The sequence below is a fragment of the Vipera ursinii genome (genome assembly GCF_947247035.1).
Source record: "Vipera ursinii genome assembly, chromosome: 1".
Lineage (NCBI taxonomy): Eukaryota > Metazoa > Chordata > Lepidosauria > Squamata > Viperidae > Vipera > Vipera ursinii.
The window spans coordinates 183,718,966-183,740,006 of NC_139512.1; the positions used below are offsets into that span (position 1 = coordinate 183,718,966).

At 39.3% G+C, this 21,041-nt stretch overlaps 1 protein-coding gene across 6 annotated transcripts in view; it reads right to left on the minus strand.

Annotated features, from left to right (window-relative positions):
• The window catches only part of FN1 (fibronectin 1), a 160,757-nt gene that overhangs the window by 33,100 nt on the left and 106,616 nt on the right, over positions 1 to 21,041 (minus strand). For 4 of the 6 annotated variants that reach the window (XM_083354334.1, XM_083354333.1, XM_083354332.1 and 1 more), the window contains exons 21-28: positions 18,827 to 19,093; positions 16,834 to 16,928; positions 11,865 to 12,033; positions 11,031 to 11,117; positions 10,303 to 10,494; positions 4,445 to 4,717; positions 3,225 to 3,407; positions 226 to 315 (exon numbers count right to left, since the gene is read on the minus strand). In XM_083354334.1, coding sequence (XP_083210460.1) covers positions 226 to 315; positions 3,225 to 3,407; positions 4,445 to 4,717; positions 10,303 to 10,494; positions 11,031 to 11,117; positions 11,865 to 12,033; positions 16,834 to 16,928; positions 18,827 to 19,093 — 1,356 coding nt within the window. The remainder of the gene's footprint in view (positions 1 to 225; positions 316 to 3,224; positions 3,408 to 4,444; positions 4,718 to 10,302; positions 10,495 to 11,030; positions 11,118 to 11,864; positions 12,034 to 16,833; positions 16,929 to 18,826; positions 19,094 to 21,041) is intronic. The other 2 variants (XM_083354336.1, XM_083354335.1) reach the window with 1 other exon arrangement.

Below are 21,041 nucleotides of genomic sequence, written 5' to 3' on the forward strand. Positions count from 1 at the left end.
ATATCGAGGGGGAGATACTCTAGCTAAAATGATGGTACAATCATAAAAAGTATATGTGTGTATCTATCTATCTATCTATCTATCTATCTATCTATCTATCTATCTATCTATCTATCTATCTATCTATCTTTATCTATATCTGTCTCTCTCTCCCTTTGTGTGTATAAAATGGTTTTATTTCCAAGCAAAAATTAAAGAAACAGTTATATTTGTTGTTTCACAGACCTGTTTTCTGCTCTCCACTCAGAGGTTTACTCTCATGTTGTTCATATACACTGTAGACCTTGATCAAGTATGCTGTGCCAGGAAGGAGATCTGAAAGATTACAGCCACAATGATATCCAATTATTAGCCAAAATCATTTTCATTCCTAACCCCAAATCTCTCCATACACTTCTGTTCCTTGGGATTATGATACCCAGCCATTGCCTTAAGGTGCTTTATCTATAAGAATTTCCTTAAACTCAATTGAATTTATTTATTTATTATTTAGACTTATATACCGCCCTATTCCCGTAGGACTCAGGGCAGTTTACAGGGCAATTAAAATCATACCATACAAAAGTTTTAAAAAAATTAAAACAATTAATTAAATTTAAAGTCCAAAGTTTAAAAAGTTAAAACATTAAAACCCCTCAGTCTAGGCCCGACAGCTCAAAGAGCCAGGTTTTCAGGTCCCGGCGGAATGAGCGGAGGTCGGAGGCAGTCCTAAGTTCCATTGGAAGTTGGTTCCAAAGGGCAGGTTCACCCACACAGAAGGCCCTCTCTCTGGGAGTCACCCGCTGGAAATCCTTCACCGGCGGTACCCTAAGAAGGCCCTCCCTGTGGGAGCGCACAGGACGATGGGAAGTTGATGCAGGCAGCAGGTGCTCCCTCAGATAATCCGGACCCAAGCCATTTAGGGCTTTATAGGTCATCACCAGCACCTTGAATCTCACTCGGAGGTCAACTGGAAGCCAATGCAGCTCGCGGAGAAGAGGTGTTACACGGGAGTATCGGGAAACTCCCATCACAACTCACGCGGCTGCATTCTGCACCAGTTGAAGCCTCCGAGTGGTCCTCAAGGGCAGCCCCATGTAGAGAGCATTGCAGTAGTCTAGCCGGGAGGTCACGAGCGCATGGGTGACTGTGTGGCCCCAGATAGGGCCGCAACTGGTGCACCAGGCGAACCTGGGCAAAAGCTCCCCTGGTCACGGCTCCTATATGGTCTTCAAAATTGAGCCGGGAGTCAAGGAGGACGCCCAAGTTGAGAGCCCTATCAACGGGGGGTAACACCTCACCCCCCCCATCATTAATGATGGAACAAACTGGTTAACCCGAGATGCCATTATGCACAGCCACTCAGTCTTGGCAGGGTTGAGACGAAGCCTGTTTCTCCCCATCCAAACCCGGACCACCTCATGTCGAGGGCATCACTGGGTTGGTTCGGGGTGGAAAGAAAAAGTTGGGTATCATTAGCATACTGATGATACCCCACTCCGAAACCACAAATGAGCTCGCCCAGCGGCTTCATATAGATGTTGAAAAGGAGGGGAGAGAGGACCGACCCCTGAGGAACTCCACAAACGAGAGACCTCGGGGCGGACCTCTGCCCTCCCATCAACACCGACTGCGAGCGGCCCAGGAGATAGGAGAACCACTGTAAAACAGTGCCTCCCACTCCCAACCCCCTGAGACGCCGCAGTAGGATACCATGGTCGATGGTATCAAAAGCCGCTGAGAGGTCTAACAGGACTAGGACAGAGGAACATCCCCTGTCCCGAGCCCGCCAGAGATCATTCACCAGCGTGACCAATGCCATCTCCGTGCCATACCCGGGCCTGAAGCCCGATTGGTACGGGTCAAGATAATCAGTTTCCTCCAGGAACAGAGGAAGCTGATGCGCCACCACACTCTCAACAACCTTCGCCAAAAAGCGAAGGTTGGATACCGGACGATAGTTATTTAAAACAGGGCAAGCTTCTTGAGGAGGGGTCTCACCACCACCTCTTCAATTTGAATAGAATTTATAATTCTTTCCATCATTCATTTAATACTGCATAAAATAAATAGCAGTTAAATTATAAAAAGATTCAAACATTGTTTTTTGAAGTTGCTAGCACCTACAGTAATGGAAATTTAAACACACCATGACTCAGCTGCCAGCCTACCACTTCTCTATTGTTTTAAACAAAAAACATGGGTTGTGCAGGTGAAATGTGAATTGTATTGTATTGTGAAGGATATGTATTCTTTGCCGTTTTTATAAAAGAGTTCCCTGAGTCCTGAATATAATTTTATTGCAGGGTCAAAAGGTTAAGAAAGGCAGTAGCCAAACAACCTCTGAGAAATTATGTTATTAGTGAAAAATGCTATCATAAGCTAATTATTAAAGGCAAGTCAGTATCTCAACAAACTGAATTGAAAACTTTTGAAGTGGAAACTTCTCAATTATTTTTAATCCATATCAAGTAAGGGACGCGGTGGCTCAGTGGGTTAGGACGCTGAGCTTGTCAATCAGAAGGTCGACAGTTTGGCGGGTCGAATCCCGAGTGCCATGTAACAGAGTGAGCACCTATTAATCGTCCCAGCTTCTGCCAACCTAGCAGTTCGAAAGCACGTAAAAATGCAAGTAGAAAAATAGGGACCACTACGGTGGGAAGGTAACAGCGTTCCGTGCGCCTAGTCATGCCGGCCACATGACCACGGAGACGTCCTCGGACAAGCGCTGGCTCTTCGGCTTTGAAACGGAGATGAGCACCGGCCCCTAGAGTTGGAAACGACTAGCACGCACGTGCGGGGGAACCTTTACCTTTACCTTTATCAAGTAAAAGAGGAAGGCAAAAAATAGTTAACTGCTCACTTTCCAGATTTTTCTAAATTATATGGCCAATCATGAAGAAAGATGAGAACTTTGGCTCAATGAATGATAAACCAATTTCTCTACTTTGAAAAAAAAGATATCTGAAGGCTAGATAAACCCTATAGGAATAAATATATGTAGAGAGCTATACAATAGCTATGCTACCTTATAATTCAATATGTTATCTCTTCTAATTTATAGTGCCATAAATTAGTGCCATTTTCTCTCAGAAAATTCAACTATTTCTATAGAATGTTACAGCTGATTATAAAAAGTGGAAGAAAATTCATGGTAACTAAAGTCAGGCACTTAACCTTTCAAACATCTCCCAAAAGATCAACAGTATAAGATCAAGTGGTTTCAATTTGAAGAAGCTTCTTACTTGTTAAAACCACGGCACTGTCTGAAGGTGAAATGGAAAGTTCTGCAACATCCTCCTTGTTTTTCATGGGTAAGAAGCGAACCAAGAAGCTGCTCAATTCAATAGAAGCTGGTGGAGTCCAGGTTACTCTTATAGTATCAGGTCCCACATTGGTGAAACGGAGATCCGTTGGTGGAGGAACAGCTGAATTAAAAAAAACATATATTTTCAGAAGAAGCAGAGATAGATTCAATACTGATTCAAAAAATGCAAGCTCATGCACAAAGAAAATCCACTATTGAGCCAAACACATGCAAATAACCTTCTAACCTTCTATCTTTAATTCCACGTAAACCAAAACATGTTGTAAAGCATCTTTAACCTCTCATTCCAGCCTTTATAGACTCTAATTATGCCTTATATTATTACTATTATTTTGCTTTTCTTCACAGAAAGGCACTGAGATCCTTTGAATCTATATAATGCAATTTTTGAGAGTATCAAATGAGAGGATCAATTTACTTTACGGCAGCACAATGAAGGAAACAGTACATACCTTCTTTTATAACATTTGACACACATGCAGGAGAGGAGGCTAAACAACTTTTCTGAAGTCTCTAGGACTTTACAATGACTTCATTGTGATGAAGTATCCATTCAAATAGAATAAACACTAGTCTGCCATGCATAATGAATTCTCAGGTCATGTTTGGTACATGCACTACCGAGAATCTTCCCATACTGCCATAGTTGTCACTAGCATGTGTTTGGAGGAAGATTTTTTCCCCCTACATCATTTGGGGGATTTATTTCAAGATTTAGGCCACTATAATATCCTAACACTATGTAAGGATCATGTATGCTAAAATTTTGCACACATATCAAACTGATGTAGCAAGGAATGTTGGGTTGTATAGTTTACCCGCTCTGATAGGGAAGTTATGAGAATGAAACTTACATGTTTCCATAAAACTAGGTACAAATATCAGAGCTTAGTAACATAGGATCTGATGAAAACAGAGGCTTCCAATTGCAGATTCACAAGTTAAATAAGACAAATTCAGATGATTGTAAATGGGTGGTAATGCAGAGTATTCTGATTTTCATCTACTAAAATAAAAAATTACCTACTGATCGTGCCCACTGCAAAATAGCAGTAAAGGAACTATTTCTACTTGTCATCCAAGCAGCTAGTGACATCATGAAACAGCACTTTAATTCAGTAGTTTTTCATTAATCACCCGTTTGTTGAATCAGCGTAGTAGGGACACTCTCTCCGCCATTAATGAGTGTGATTACACTGATTTCATAATCAATGCCTGGCTCCAAGCCTGTAACCATGTAGTATCCTACTGAAGAATCCACAAAATCTTCAAATATGGGGACAGTTTCTCCTGTGGCAATTACTTTGATGCGGTAACCAATAATGGCAGAAGTATTTATTGGGGTCCACTTTAGGCCGATGCTTGTATCACTTACATCAACAAAGCTTAGGTCAGTAAGCTGGGGTACCTCTATTGCATTAGAGAGCAAAATAGGGAGGTAATAACAAATAGAGGCGAAACATGACAAAGAACAAGAGAAAAAAAACAATGATCATCAGGTTACTTCAACTAAAAATGCAAAAAAGAGTAAAGTACCTATGGTGATATTGTAATATGGTTATAGTAATAACACCATGATTTACAATGACTAGTATACAGCTAGGTATCTAGCTCATCTTCCAGTTTTCAAAACTGTTTTATGTATCATAAAGGGAATAATATTTAGAGCTCAATCCTACAAAAATGCTGCGAAAAATAAGCAAAGATTAAAAAAAAAGAACCATCATAGGGCTTCTCAGAAATCTTCCAGAAAAATTACCAACTTGGCCAGACTGTTGGAAGTGCTCTCAAGGTGCAGGAGTTAAGGTGTTGCACCTGGAGTAGGACCAGGATGAGGAGAACTAATGTTATCTACCTTCACTAGGTGATTTTAGCCCAGCGTGCCTCACAAGATTATAGGAAAAATCTGGAGGAGGAACACTATATATTCCACCTTGAACGTCTAAAGAAAAGGCAGGATATAAATTTTCAAAAATAATCTTTCATTCTCTTGTCTTGCTATTTCATTCTTCAACTGTAGCACACATGCTTACAAGAATCAAGTTTGCTTTGTAAAAGCCATCAATATGATATTTGATTTCTTCTCCATATAAAAAAGAGAAGACAATTACCATATGCAACAAAGGCTCAAAGTTATTTTACCAGAAGGTAAAATACACTCCTCTAAGGTCTGAAATTTTCTATGATGGTCTGAAGGATTGTTTCTTCATCTGGCTCTTAGTCTTAGAATTCTTGTGTTAAATATGATTGGTCTTCTAGGAATTAAGAGACTGCAAATGAGAGTTTGTGCATGTGCCCAAGTGCGTGTATGTGTATGAATGATGCCTCCTCTGAGCCTCTTTAGTGCAATGTTAGATTTCTTATCTCCCTGGTTCTTTCCAAGTCCAGCTTTTTCTAAATTTGGGGAAGAATAAGGCAGGAATGAGCAGGTCTAGGAAAAACAACTGTCTTGAACCCAGAGGCAAAACTTCTTTCATATATAAAACAGATATGATGAACCTCTTGAACCCACTTGTTCTGTAGAATAATAGTAATATACAATTGGGTTCCACCATCTGTTGTTGAATTCTGGCACCACACTCTTGGAGAAGAGGAGCTAAAGGGGCCTGGGAAGAGGTTTCATGCCACTTCTCCAAATTCACCTTTTATCACCTACACCTCCTTTGAGCACAAACATCTCCATCTGACCCATCAGTGCTACTGGAGGGTATTTTGTATGCTTTATTCTTATGATTCAGTAACATCACACTGAATTAAGAACTGTCTAAGAGAGCTGCTCATGAAATTCTGAAAGCCTATTCTTGTTTCTTTTACCAACTGTATTTGAAAACCTTTCATGACCTGACAATATAAGGATGGGAAGATAAAATAGATAGAATATTTGATGGCTGCAGCAAAAATACCCTTTTATTTGCACTAATGAAAGTATTAAGAAAGAGAATGTGAATATTAACAAATCATTAAAGCAAAATTTGGAAAGGATGTAATATATCAAAGGGGATCTATATGTGCTGCATCTACATATGCCAACCTTTTTATTTTGTAAAGGAAACCTATCAATTATATTGTAAAGAATTGGCTAAATTAAAACTTTTTTCTAAGAGATGTGCTTACTGTATCATCTTTAAAAAGCACCAAAAGAAACATTATCTTTGTAAAAGTTATTTCTAGAGTAGTTTTGGATTAAGCCCTTGGAATAATACTAGGGCATTACAAGATTCTAACAAATTTAATGTACATATAGAAATGCCATAGAGTGTTAACAGCAAGCATCTGTGAAGTCTAGCACCTGGAGCCATCTTCAGATTAAAAATAAAACAAAACAAAATCCCTTAATTATACTGATTACCCCATAGTTATATAGCCGCCACATTCAAGCAATATAAACTATATTTCAACTCTGAAATAGACCTTTGGTCACAGCAAGACAACAGAGAAATAATAACTGCATCTACATGCAAATTTCTCAATAGTAAGACATTTCTCAAAAAGCCAGACTGTCAGCACAGTAAGGTGCATTTCTGAATAAAGAAGGCTGACAATTATTAAATGGATCAGTTGGATTACCTTTTGTATTTTAGGGTCTTTTATCTCATTGAGCAGTATTTTGATCTAAGACAGTAATCTGATAGTAGGAAAGATTTCCTTCAGAAGTCGTCTTGATATAATAGCTAAACGCATGTTCCCATGCTATGCTTTGTAAATTTCAATCATTCAGTTTGCAATGTTTATCAAGAATGCCTTAATATATATTCCAAATATTAGACAATCATCAAATAGCAGTGTCAATTACTAAATGTCACAAATAAATTGACTGCAGCAAGAATTCTCTACCAGCTTCCATTCTCCTATACATCAAAGGTCAGAAGAGCTGAATTTACTGATGCTAACAGTTAACAGTAATAGAGTTGGAAGGGACCTGGGAGATAATCTAATACAACCTCATTTTCTCACTCATTAGTGAACAATGGTTAAACCTTGGATGAACCCTAAGGTTTCACTGCACCTACAGTCTCCTTCTCATTTGCCACTGAAAATTAGGGGCAAAATCTTTTCCCATCTAAGTAGGCCACAACCTACTGCTTGGTAAGTTAGAAAAAGGTGGAATAGACAACATCACCACCAGATGGATTTGCAGCTGGTTGACAAACCATACTCAACGAGTAGTCCTCAATGATACTACATCCACATGGAGAGAAATAAGCAGTGGGGTACCACAAGGCCCAGTATGGTGTCAGAACCCATTCTTTCCCTGGGGGGGGAGGATTTATTTCATTTCTTCTTCATTTCTTTCTGAGGGTTCTGCCATTCTCTTGAGGGGGAGGGGGGAAGGCTCTGTGGTATGTTTCTCTGCTTTGCCACAAACTTACTCTTTAAATTGTCTCTCCCTTGATGTTACCTTGGGGTGAGAAAGGAAAGTGCCTCCAACCATCTGGCTTATCTCTCGGTGGGAAGGGAAGGCCCAACAACATCTTCACAAGCATGGGAAGGGACCCCATTATCAGCTCCTTTCCCACAGCAGACTTAACACCTGAGGATTGGCCCATTCAAACTGACCAGATGAACTACTGGGGTGGGGTTTGCTTGGGACTTTGAACCTATTGATCTGAGTGGGAAACCCTCAGATCCTGCCTATTATGCCTGCTATCAGCTTCTCCTAATAAAAGTTCCTTTTGGAATGAAACTGTTCCAAGAGTCCTGCTTTCTTGGAATGAGGTTTTGAAGTGGGCCCTGACATATTCTTCAATATCTTCATAAATGATTTAGATGAGGGAATAGATGGGGAACTCATCAAATTTGCAGATGACGCTAAACTGGCAGGAATAGCCAGCATCCCAGAAGACAAGCTCAGGATCCAAAAAGATTTTGACAAACTTGAACAATGGGTTCTATCCAACAAAATGAATTGTAATGTGGAGAAAAAGAAATTTTTACATTTAGACAGAAAAAAATCAAAGCTTTTAGGAACAGATTACGCAAGACTTGGCTCAAAAACAGTAACTGTGAGGGGGACCAAGGAGTCCTAGTGGATGATCACTTGAATATGAGCCAGCAGCATGAGGCAGCAGCCAAAAAAAGCTAATACAATCCTGGGTTGTATAAACAGAGGCATAGAATCAAGATCATGCAAATTATTAGTGCCACTTTATAAAACCTTAGTAAGACCACACCTGGAATACTGCAACCAATTTTGGTCAACATACTACAAAAAAGATGTTGAGACTTTGGAAAACGTTCAGAGAAGAGCAACTAAAATGATCAAAGGCCTGGAGACTAAAACATATGAAGAATGGCTGCAGAATTTAGCTAGTCTAAAGAAAAGAAGAAACAGGAGTGACATGATAGCAGTATTCCAGTATTTGAGGGGCTGCCTCAAAGAAAAGGGGGTCAAATTATTCTTCAACGTACCAGAGGGCATGACAAGAAACAATGGTTGGAAACTGATCAAAGAGAGAAGCAACATGGAATTAAGGAGAAACTTCCTAATAGTGAGCACAATTAACCAGTGGAACATTTTGTCTCCAGAAATTGTGGGTGCTCCATCACTGGAGGTTTTTAAGAAGAGACTAGACCAGGGGTGTCAAACTCAATTGCATTGAGGGCCACATCAGCATTGCAGTTGCCCTCAGGGGGTCGGGTGGGTGTGGCCTGGGTGGGCGTGGCCTACTGTGTGGGTGTGGCTAAAGTGTGTATGGCCTACTGGGTGGGCATGGCCAGCTCTACATCGTTCGCATCAAGGGTGCCTATGGGGGCCTGGGCAGGAGTGGGACAGATCTGAGGGTCTCTGGCAGGAGGAGGGTTTCTGGGCCAGGGCCAAGGCAGTGGGGGTCGTTCCCTCACTGTTTCCAGGATGGCTTTGCGGGCCACATGAAACCACTTCGCGGGCCGCATCCGGCCCCCGGGCCTTGTGTTTGACATGTCTGGACTAGACAGTCAGTTGTCTGAAATGATATACGTTTTCCTGCTTGAGCAGGGGCTTGACTAGAAGACCTCCAAGGTCCCTTCCAGATTCTATTCTATTCTATTCTGTTCTGTTCTGTTCTGTTCTGTTCTATTCTATTCTCTCTGATAATCAATCTAGAAGCTATGTAAAGCGTTCTCAAAATAAAAGAGTAATAATTTATTTAAATTAAAAGATATATTACAGTAAACTTCAGACATACTTTGATATTTTTCTTTTATATTGCATCTTTTCAAATGTTCCACCTGATTACAATATGGTTTGGACTGTATCTGATTCTGTAATATTAAATGTCTATTAGACTGTCATGTTTCTTAAAGTATTCGCCTCCATCTTTTGGCTTCTTTTATACCTGATAATTTACTCTGTCCTCATACTTACTTATGAAGTACAGTCCCCTTTCCCTCAAACAAAATTGAATGTGGCCCTCAGTTCAAAATTTGTTGTCCATTCATAAACAAAACAGATAAAACCTTTGTTTTACAATACTCTTCTGCCTCATTTCTTAATTCACAATGTTTAATATGACTTCTCTAGATGTAGCACATCTAGGCAGAGAATAACAGAGAAACAATCAATTAACAATTTATTATGACTGAATCACACTGCCAAGACAATCTGAACTGAGGAATGATCTGTTTACTATGTAACTTATACAAAATATGTATCTGGATATCTGATTATTGATTCAATCAATTTAAAGAGGTTTATGACAATAGTCCAAAGAAACTTTTTTTTGCTAAGCACATTGATTTGTGCTTAGATTGTAAGCCGCCCTGGGTCTTCGGAGAAGGGCAGGATATAAATGGGATTAAAAAAAACCTAAATCTTGTTTTCAAAGTCCAGAGTTTTCTACTTTTATGCACATTTATTTGGAGGTTAATTTTAGTGAAGAGTTTATCTATGAACACACACACACACAACACACACACACACACACACACAAATCAGAAGAAAATCATAGAAACACAACTTTCATATAGAGGCCTAATAGGACTAATTTACCAGATATATTGCTCATTTTTTAATTTACCTTGTGTTGTGGTTTCAGAGATGGGCAAACTCTCTTGATTATCTTTGAGTGTGTAAACACTGACATTGTATTCCACACCAGGACTCAGATTTTCAAAAATGCAGGATGTATCTTCTGCTTGCACTTGCTCCTCCAGAGTGTAGCCTTCTTGCCCATTTGTAGGGACTGTTGTAATTCTGTATCCAGTGATGTCTAATACAAAATGATAAATAGCCACACATAATGTAATCTTCAAAATACAGGAATAAGTGTAGTTATTTTAAGATATACAATTATTTTAACATTCTAAATCAAGCAACCATAACTGCCTATATACCATTTCAAATATTGATTTAGGACCATTCAATATTTATTAATTTTATTCTGGTCACCATTGAAATAATACTTAATAATAGACCATAGATTAAGAGGATTGTTTCTAGATTAGGGTATAATTTTTCTGGCTATCAAACGTCAAATTTTTATTCTACCACATACTGTGTTATTTTTCTTAATTTTAAATGCCTGGAGCGCAAAACTCAGCAGAGTATCTCAAAATGTGCAAAATGCGTTAGAAAATGAAGCACTTCCTGTTAGGAAAGCTACCTGCTAGAAGCTATCCCATACCAATAACCTGATTACCAACAGCATTAGAAACATCGGCTCAGTTGGCATAAGCCTCAGGTGAGCTATTCCAGAGAGCTGGAGTGCTCTAATCAAAAGGGTATTTGTGGGCAAGGATAAGGTACCTGGAGTAGTGCTTTTTTTCCAAGAAACAGTAAGGATTCCAGTGTCAGGGTTAGAATCAAGGTTCAAGTTTGTGGGAGGAGATGGTGCTGAGAAATAAAAGCAAAATGTTAGCAATGTTAGGTCTGATGTTGATATTCTATTTTACTGCACCAAAGGAAATCAGAAGTCAATGCCTTTTTTTCTTTTTTCTCCCTACCCTCACTTTTCTATTCCCCTTTCCCTTCCCTATCCTTGTTGCTATTTACTTTTGTGTTTTCATTGTATTGTATACTATAAACTAATAAAAACTTTAAAAGAGAAATAAAAGCAAAATGATTTGTAAAAAAATGCAACTCTCATTTCTTGTGCTTTAAAGACACAAAATCAAATCTCAGGAAAAGTTTTAAACAAGTAACCTTTCCATCTGCAATGTTTTTTACGTCACAGATATGGTAAAATAACTCAGTTCTAGAAACTTATTGATAGCCTAGTAGTATTTTTTCCAACAGCAGCTGATTTCTGTGAGTTGATCTATATAGGACAGGGTAGGCAACTAAAGCCCCAGGGTTCCTTCTAAGATAAGACCAACCTGCATTTAGATAATGTACCTTGTATGCAATTGTGGCAGTTTTAAATACTATTTACAAATATGTTACAAGAAAACATAGTTATAAAGTCACATCATTACTCCTAATTTTCTTATCTCAAATTATATCAGATTTTTTTCTTAATAGGTTTTATTAAGAAAATCATTTGGCCCAAAATATTTCCACTGATGTTTATGGGGACACACTGAGAGACTAGGTAGCTTTGGTGTCTTTGTCTCAGCATATAGATACTTAAATGACCCATACGTGTGACTACGGTCTTGACGATAGGTGGTGTTCTTTCTTGACCATCCTTAATAACATTAATGCTGTAGATATATTCTACACCAGGAGTTAGGCCAGATATAACAATGCTTCCAGATTCTGAGATGACCTCCCTTGGAGCTTCTCCACCTTGGCTTGGTCTCACCCCTAGCTGTAATAGGAAAAGAACAAACAATCTTTTGCTGATATATATTGGTTTCTGTCCTGTGCTAGGACAAGAATGATGAGAATCTGGTCAACTTTCAAGAAATACACATTAGAAATGCATATGGAATTAAAGCTGCCAATATAAGAGTTGAGAAACATATGGATAGGAGAAGAGATAAGGTATTTTATGGTTTTAATAATATATTAAAACTTAACTTAAATAATTTTAAACAGCAGCGAATGTAATTGTCAGGACCCACCTCAATCCACATCTTAGGAAATAAGAACTCTTGGATGCAAGTTTAGTCCAAAAGGAAAATGTTTACTAGGAAGGAATTGATTGTGGGAATACAAGACGGAATCTGAGAAAAGTTACATTTCAATCCTATATAAACCATTCCCATTCCAGCCCCTCCCCTCATCCATTTGGTCAGGCTGTCGTCAGTTGCTAGGTGTCAGGTTCTTCCATGGGAAAGGGAACTCTCCTTGGTTTTATGGTTATTGCTTCCCTTTTTTCAGTTGTAAATGAAGACACAAACCATATCTGTCTGTCCCCCTCCCTTCCCCCGTTAAAACATCCCCTGTTGTTTGAAAATCGCTTTAGTAACCATCCTCTCCCCCCCCCTCGGAGAGATGGCAGAATCCCCAGTAATAGCACGTTGTTCTACCTATACAATTATGAAATGTGATATAAATGGATTCTGACATTCGGCTCTCCTTTCAGAAAAAAGATGAGTCCATCTGTGGGGAAAGAAAACATATAAATGTTAGCCTGGTTTGTTTGGATATTCTGTATGAAACCTCTTAAGCAACTTAGGTGCTTTAACATGGAGTTTGTTAACCCATTCGTTTTCTGAGGAGGGGAGGTGTTTCCATGCCACTAAATATTGTATCGTTCCATGGTGTTTTCTGGAATCTAAGATTTCTTTCACTTCAAAATGTTGTTCTCCTTCCACCATGATGGGGGGGGGTGGTGGTGGGATTTTTTCTCGTAGTGGAGATTGTTGTTCTCTCTTTAATAGACTGCAGTGGAAGGTTGGGTGTATTCGTCTAAGATTTTTGGGTAGTTCTAATTCAACTGTTACTGGGTTTATGATTCTTTTAATTGGAAAGGGTCCAATATATTTTGGTCCTAGTTTTTTACAGGGTTGGAGTGATTTCAGGTATTTTGTGGATAAATATACCATCTCTCCTACCCTAAATGGTGTGGGATCGGTTCTTTTTTTGTCTGCCTGTGTCTTGTATGCTTTTCTGGCATCTTCCAACGATTTCCTAACGATTGGCCATGTATTTTGTAATTGAGCAATCCATTCCTTCAGGTCAGGGATAACCGGTTCTTTTGGGGTTAGTTCTGGTATTGGGTTGAAACTCTGGCCTGTAGCTACTTGAAAAGGAGTGTAACCTGTGCTTGAGTGGACTGCATTATTATATGCTACTTCTGCAAAAGGCAGTAGGTCCGTCCAGTCGGACTGCTGAAAATTAATATAGCATCTCAGATATTGTTCAAGTATATTATTAAGTCTTTCAGAAGCTCCGTCTGTCTGAGGATGGTGACTAGATGACAGTCCTTGGGTGGTTCCTAAGAGGGATAAAAATTCTTTCCAAAATGCCGATGTAAATTGCACCCCTCTGTCAGATATGATGCGTTGTGGTACCCCGTGCAATCTGTAAATATGCTGTACAAAAAGTTTTGCTAATGCTTTTGCAGTCGGGATTTTTTGGCAAGGTATGAAGTGTACTTGCTTAGAGAACAGATCTGTGACAGTCCAGACTACGGTGTTTCCATTACTTTCAGGCAGTTCTACGATAAAATCCATGGCTATTTCTTTCCATGGGGCTGAGGGGTTTGCCACCGGTTGTAACAGACCTGGCGGTTTCCCTTGCAGTCTTTTGGCCATCGCGCAAATTTGACAGCTACCCACATAGCTTTCTATGTCCTTTTTCATAGATGGCCACCAAAATTGCCTTTTAGTTAAGTGTAAGGTTTTTACAAAACCAAAGTGTCCTGCTGATTTTGTATCATGGCACAGTTGCATGAAATTGATTCTCTGTGTGGCAGGTATATATAGCTTCTCCCCCACCCACGGCAGTCCATCTTTAATTGTGCACACATGTTTATTTTTCTGGAACCATTCATCACTTTCCAAAGATTTCCTGAATTCTATTGCAGTTTGGCTATCTACCTTCGGCTTCATTTTTTCTTGTGCCCTGGTGGTGACTGGTGCTGCCAGTTGTTGTTCCGGTACAAGTGGTTTAAAGTCAGTAACTCTTGTGCTGTTATATTGGGGCATGCGGGATAATGCATCTGCAAGGAAGTTCTTTCCCCCCGGTAAGTGTTTGAGAGTGAAATTGAATCGGTGAAAATGTTGGGACCAGCGGGCTTGCTTAGGAGTGAGCTTCCTGGGCGTTTTTAGTGCTTCCAAATTTTTGTGGTCTGTCCAGACCTGGAAAGGTATTTTATTTCCTTCTAAAAATTGGCGCCATGTTAGTAATGCCCACCTCAACGAGAATGCCTCTTTTTCCCATATTGGCCAGCGTTGTTCTGTTTCTGTGAGTTTTCTGGATGTGTATGCGCATGGTTGCAATGTCCCCCCATCATTTTCTTGTAATAGTACGGCTCCTACCGCTACATCACTCGCATCTGCCTGTATTACAAAAGGTTTGTCGGGATCTGGGTGTTTTAGGACAGGTTCAGCAGAAAAAAGTCTCTTTAGCCTCTCAAATGCTGCTTGACATTCCATTGACCATTTCAGAGGCTGGCTGGGTTTCACGGGTGACCCCCCCTTCGTTTTCAACAAATTTGTGAGGGGCATGGCTATTTGGCCAAATGCGGGGATGAATTGGCGGTAGAAGTTTGCAATTACTGCTGAGGCAGCAATTCCTGTTCCATTGGATGGCCCCGGGGTTTCAGGTGTTGGATCCCCTCCATTACCTTTCCAGTTGCGTCCCCAGGCGCTGCCTCGGTTGCGATTTTCAGCTCTCTCCTCCCTCAGTGAACTCAGGGTTGCTTTCATCAGATCAATGGCCTTTTCCAGGATCCACTCCTCCTCGCTGGCGTGCAGGGAACTCTCCATCTCTTGCCTCCATTCCGGTTGGTGGTTACTACGCCTCAGGGTCTTTTCTCCCGAAGCCTTTTCCCACTCACTTTTCCTTCCAACGCCCATCGACCACCGGGGTTTTCGGTCGTACTGCTCCACCGCTTCTTCCCCGGGGGAATATGCTGCTTCAGTTTCCCATTGTCTCTGGGATTCCATTTGGGGGGAAGACTCCCCCTCCATGGGGCTTCCCTCCTCTCTTGCTTCGTCGCCAGACATTTGTATTTGTTGCAAAGTCCCCCGGTAAGGTTTTCCCTTCCAGGTTGACTCTTAAAGCAGATTCCGTCTACTGTCAGGACCCACCTCAATCCACATCTTAGGAAATAAGAACTCTTGGATGCAAGTTTAGTCCAAAAGGAAAATGTTTACTAGGAAGGAATTGATTGTGGGAATACAAGACGGAATCTGAGAAAAGTTACATTTCAATCCTATATAAACCATTCCCATTCCAGCCCCTCCCCTCATCCATTTGGTCAGGCTGTCGTCAGTTGCTAGGTGTCAGGTTCTTCCATGGGAAAGGGAACTCTCCTTGGTTTTATGGTTATTGCTTCCCTTTTTTCAGTTGTAAATGAAGACACAAACCATATCTGTCTGTCCCCCTCCCTTCCCCCGTTAAAACATCCCCTGTTGTTTGAAAATCGCTTTAGTAACCATCCTCTCCCCCCCCCCCTCGGAGAGATGGCAGAATCCCCAGTAATAGCACGTTGTTCTACCTATACAATTATGAAATGTGATATAAATGGATTCTGACATTAATAGTTTTCAACTTTGCCAATTTGAAGATATCTGGACTTCAACTCCCAGAATTTCCCCAGTCAGCATGGTCCACTCCCTCTTCTCCTTATATTCAAATTTAACAGAAAAAATCTCAGAATTTTGCTATGCAAGGAGTATGTTACTAACATTCCTTTTCATCAAGCTGAAAATTGTTCCATAGGTTATGTATTAAAAATTTAGAATCTAAGGTTTCTGTCCTGTTGTACATATTGGGGGGAGGGCTGCTCTTTATCTTATTTTTTACTTTCTCTCTTGTCTTGGGAACTCCAAAGGAGTATTACAAAATTCTGAAATATCAACAATTATAGTTTTTCATTTTTGTTAAATATTACTGTAGAATTGTTCAATCTGGATCCAGAATATGATTTTTCCTGGAATACCGTCTGGATTATTTTTGGCCTAAGCACCACAAAATACATAAATAATTAACAATGCCATCGTCAAAAAAGAAGAATCTTGCACATGAAACAAAGTGCCAGTTTTAACTGCAAGGGCATATGAAGAGGACATCACATGCTGGCAGTATTTTTCAATCTCATTTCATCAACCAGTGGTTTTGTTTTCTTTTGATTTTTTACTATTTCTCATTTAAACACAATTTTGCACATTTCTAGAATAGTCCTTAGCTAGAAAGCAGTATGGCATTTTTATTTAATAAAATTAATCAGGATGGCTATTAAAAATTTATCAGGAAAATAGTAAGATTAAGAGCTTTATGAACATTATTCTCTTCCTCTATCACATTAATATTTGAATGTATGTATAGCTTTTGATCAATTTACCAAAAGCTACTATATGTTGTTAAACAATTACTAGCTATGTGTAATTAAGTAAAGACCCAGAACACTTTCCCAAACAAAGTTATCCAAAATTGCTGTGAGCAAGCAATTCATGAACAGTAGGGTGGAGATAGAGAGAGCCTATTTTCCTACCTTAAAACCAAGTCTAGGTGCTGGTATCCAGGTAACAACAATGGATGCCTCTGTCACTTCAGTGTTATAGGGAGGAATTGAGCCTGTGGATTGCACTGTTAAATCAAATGTAAAGCCAAGCTTAGAGATAGCAGCTTATATATGTATTATTTATTAATAGTCTGCTTCCCTACTTAAAAAGCATGTTAAAGTGGCTGGCAAGATAATTTAAAATTAAACAGAATTAAATTGTATCTAAAATTTAAAAACACAGATATAAAAATGTTTACCACTGTACATTACACATACTACTCATCAGTTATGTTAGTCTCATCTGGTGCAAAAAACCAGAAGAGTTCCAAGAATAGATCAAACAGATTTCTTTATTGTTGATCACCAGTTTATAAGAATCTTGCCAGACTAACTACCTTTACTTGTGAAACTGCAGATTCTAAGGAACCTAAAAATCTAAGGGTTTGACCTCAAATGCTTCCTCCCCCAATGGACATTAAGCTGGAATGTCTTTTACCCTTCCCTATTGGAGCCTCCTCTCCTGCAGCTGGTGGTTTCACCACAGCAGGGTGATAATTAGAGACCATCCATTCCAATACAACATTTTACATCTAAGAGTAATTCTAATATATACTTCATTTTAGTTATTTCACATTTGTAAATGGTTTTCATTATTTATTTCAAGCCAATTGAGGAAATTGAGCAAAATAGCAGCTTAGGAATCAAAAGCTACTTTAAAAAATCTCTACATATCCATGTCTACTATGTAGCAAGTGTGATAAAAAATAATTTAGAGGTCCTTCAGTTTTTATTTTGAATATTTGATACCACATATGAATCACAGCCTAGAACGACCTTGGAATATAAATGGGCGTGCATCTTAGATCTTAGCCACCAGGAACATTTAATTTGGAACACATACAAGCCAGAAAACAACCAGTAACAAATTCAAGCCAAGTCTGATATGAACTAACCTTTCTAAATTGGAAATGTTTACATCTATTAGCCAAACACAACTTGTATGTAATAGCTAATTCACTGATCTAGTGGTTCCTTCTGATTTAGCCATACTGTTGATCAACTGTCTGCATTACTAGGGGGTCTGCTTAGGTCTGCATAACCATCAAGAAAAAAACAGCTTATTAGGCACAAATCCTGACACCCGTCTGGATGGCAAGAAAAGTAGATTTTCTGAGTTTCTGAAAGGCTGCTATTCACAATACTGCCATGGTCAGTTTATTAAGTTAACAGTTATGCAGCAATCAGTGTTTTCACTCGAAGCAGTATCAAAATTAAGCATGGATGTGACCTCAACTAGATCTTTTAAGTTGTACCTCATTAAAGAAAATGACTTCACTGGAAAAAATACAAGAACTGTTGAGTATGACTGAAGACAGTCAAATCATCTTTGTACAATAAGAAAGAAAGAAAGAATTCCCCCAAATAAAGCAACAAAGCTGTTCCTGGTACAATGGAATTATAATCTTTTTTTTATGCCTTCCTGATGGCTTTTAAATTTTGCCAAAAAACTAGAAATACATTTTTACTGAGATACATGATTGAGAGATGTGGCATAAAACTTACTATTTTCTTTAAGCAAAACTAATAATAGATATTTTACAAGCATATTAGGCAGGAAATGTGCTGAAATGACAGTGTTCCAGAGGAAGTCTACTCCATTTTTTCCCCATAGCCTGAACCTATTTTTCATTTCCTAGGCTCTGGGAGGGAAGGTGCTAACATTAAAGGAAGTCAAATAAGAAATCTGTGTTTTTCTTTAAAGACTTTGCAACCTTACACTGCCTCTCAAGCTAAGTTCTGGGCATTGATAAATTTCCCAATTTAAAAAAATCCATTGATGGTACAAAATTTGACTTAATCTGAACACCTTGCTAATGAAATCTCAAGTGTCCAATTATGGTCATTTTTTCTTTATTAAGCTGTTAAGTAGTCCCAAGACTCATTTTTGGGAGGCAGCAAACAAAGTCTACTTCACACTTACATGTTGTGAAGGTTCTCATTTCTGGATTGCTCTTTTGGTTATCCTTAACAGCCACTAAAGACACAGTGTACTCAGAGCCAGGCTGCAAATTCTTCAGCAGATACTTGGTGGCTGATGCCCCCAAAGTGTATTGCTTTGGATGACCACCTGTGGTAGGCTGCACAGTAAGTTGGTATCCTGCAATATGAGCTCGCGGGGGCTTCCATGTGACTAGTGCAGTAGAGGGTGTCTCATTGACAAGCTGCAAATTGGCTGGGCCATCAAGTTCTAGAAAGGTAAGTCAAAAATTTTTATATAATATAATAAAATATAAGTTTATTATTTATTATATATAGATATCCATCTACCCAAAAACTCTAGCTAGTGAACAAGAGATTGTATTAAGCCACAATTAAATTACATACATATACACATACTTATTTTCTTCTCCTTCATAATACATCATATAGATTAGAATTTAGATTATCATTATCATACTGGAAACAATTAGTAATACTAATAATAGGAACCTGACATTGACTTTTTACAACCTTTAAATTATCTATAGTTAAATGAGTTTTACAAAATATTGCATGTCCAATCTTTTCCTTCATTTTGCTTATTTCATATAACTCTTACTTTGTCCACATCTAGGAAAGTGGCCTCTGGAATAAAATAGCCTGCTACATCATTGCATGACATATGCTATTAAATTTTCAATCTAGTCAAATGCTGCATATTGGGTATATAGTATATAGTTCTTGAAGAATACTGTATAGGGCTATTTTTCACTGAGGTATAAACATGCACCTGAGATGAACTACATTACAATCTAGAATTTGAATTACAGCTGCATTCGGCTGCAGAAGTTATAAAAAAATTGTCAATGAATATTGGGAGGGGGGGAGATAAAACAGAAAACTATTGAATATATGGGACATAATTATATTAGAATAGAATAGAGCTGGAAGGGACCTTGGAGGTCTTCCAGTCCAGCCCCCTGCTCAAGCAGGAAGACCTATACCATCTCAGACAACTGACTGTCTAGCCTCTTCTTAAAAATCTCCAGTGATGGAGCACCCACAATCTCCAGTGATGGAGCACCCACAATTTCTGGAAGCAAGCAGTTCCACTGGTTAATTGTCCTCACTGTCAGGAAGTTAATTAAGTTAATTAAGTTAATTCCAGGTTGCTTCTCTCTTTGATCAGTTTCCAACCATTGTTTCTTCCCTCTGGTGCTTTGGTGAATAATGTGACCCCCTCTTCTTTGTGGCAGCCCATCAAATACTGGAATACTGCTATCATGTCTCCCCTATTTCTTCTTTTCTTTAGTCTAGCACACAGGTCTGCAACCCGCGGCTCCGGAGCCGCATGCGGCTCTTTCAGCTGTCTCCTGTGGCTCCCAGTCCTCTGCCATGTGCAATCCCAAAAAAAAAAAAGTGGGACTAAAAAAGTTCAACCAATCAATTCAAATATGCAGGGTAGGTACATATCTCGCCTTGGCTCCACTCTTCAGTCCAACCCTGTTCTGTGCATGTGCGCATGTACGTGCATGCGCACACATTTTTTGCGGCTCCCAGTTTTTCCTTTTGTGAGGGAACTGGTTCCAAGTGGCTCTTTCACTGCTTCAGTTTGCTGACCCCTGGTCTAGCCAAAACCAAGTCCTGCAGCCATTCTTCATGTTTTAGTCTCTAGGCTAAATTAATTATTATTAATTTATTATTAATTATTAATTCTATTGTATTCAATGAATTAATTCTTAATTTATTTGTTTTCCTCCTCCCCCCTTCTTTTGTGTTCTTCCCTTATCAGCATACCACCCATGTACTTTTTGTCTGGCAAGTTACCCAGAAGCCAAATGCACACCTCTGACCTATCAGACCGAATGCTAGCTACAAACAGGACTTCTCAAACTTTGTTCTATAAAACAACAGCATTTTTAAAAATAACTTAAAGCAGGGGTCCCCATCCCCTGGACTGGTACCGGGCTGCAGCATGCCAGCAACCAGTCTGCACAAACAAGCCAAGCCCCATCCACGGGATGCAGGCAGCACACAAAACCATGCACTTTTCAGTTCGTGGAAAAACCTTTCTCCATGGAACATGTCCTTTGTGCCCTAAAGGTTGGGAACCTCTAACTTAAGGTATCCCATAAGCTGATTCCAAGATATATTCTGTTGTCACAGTTTATATCTTCAGTTTTGCTTATCAAACAAGTACCCTATTAATGAATGAA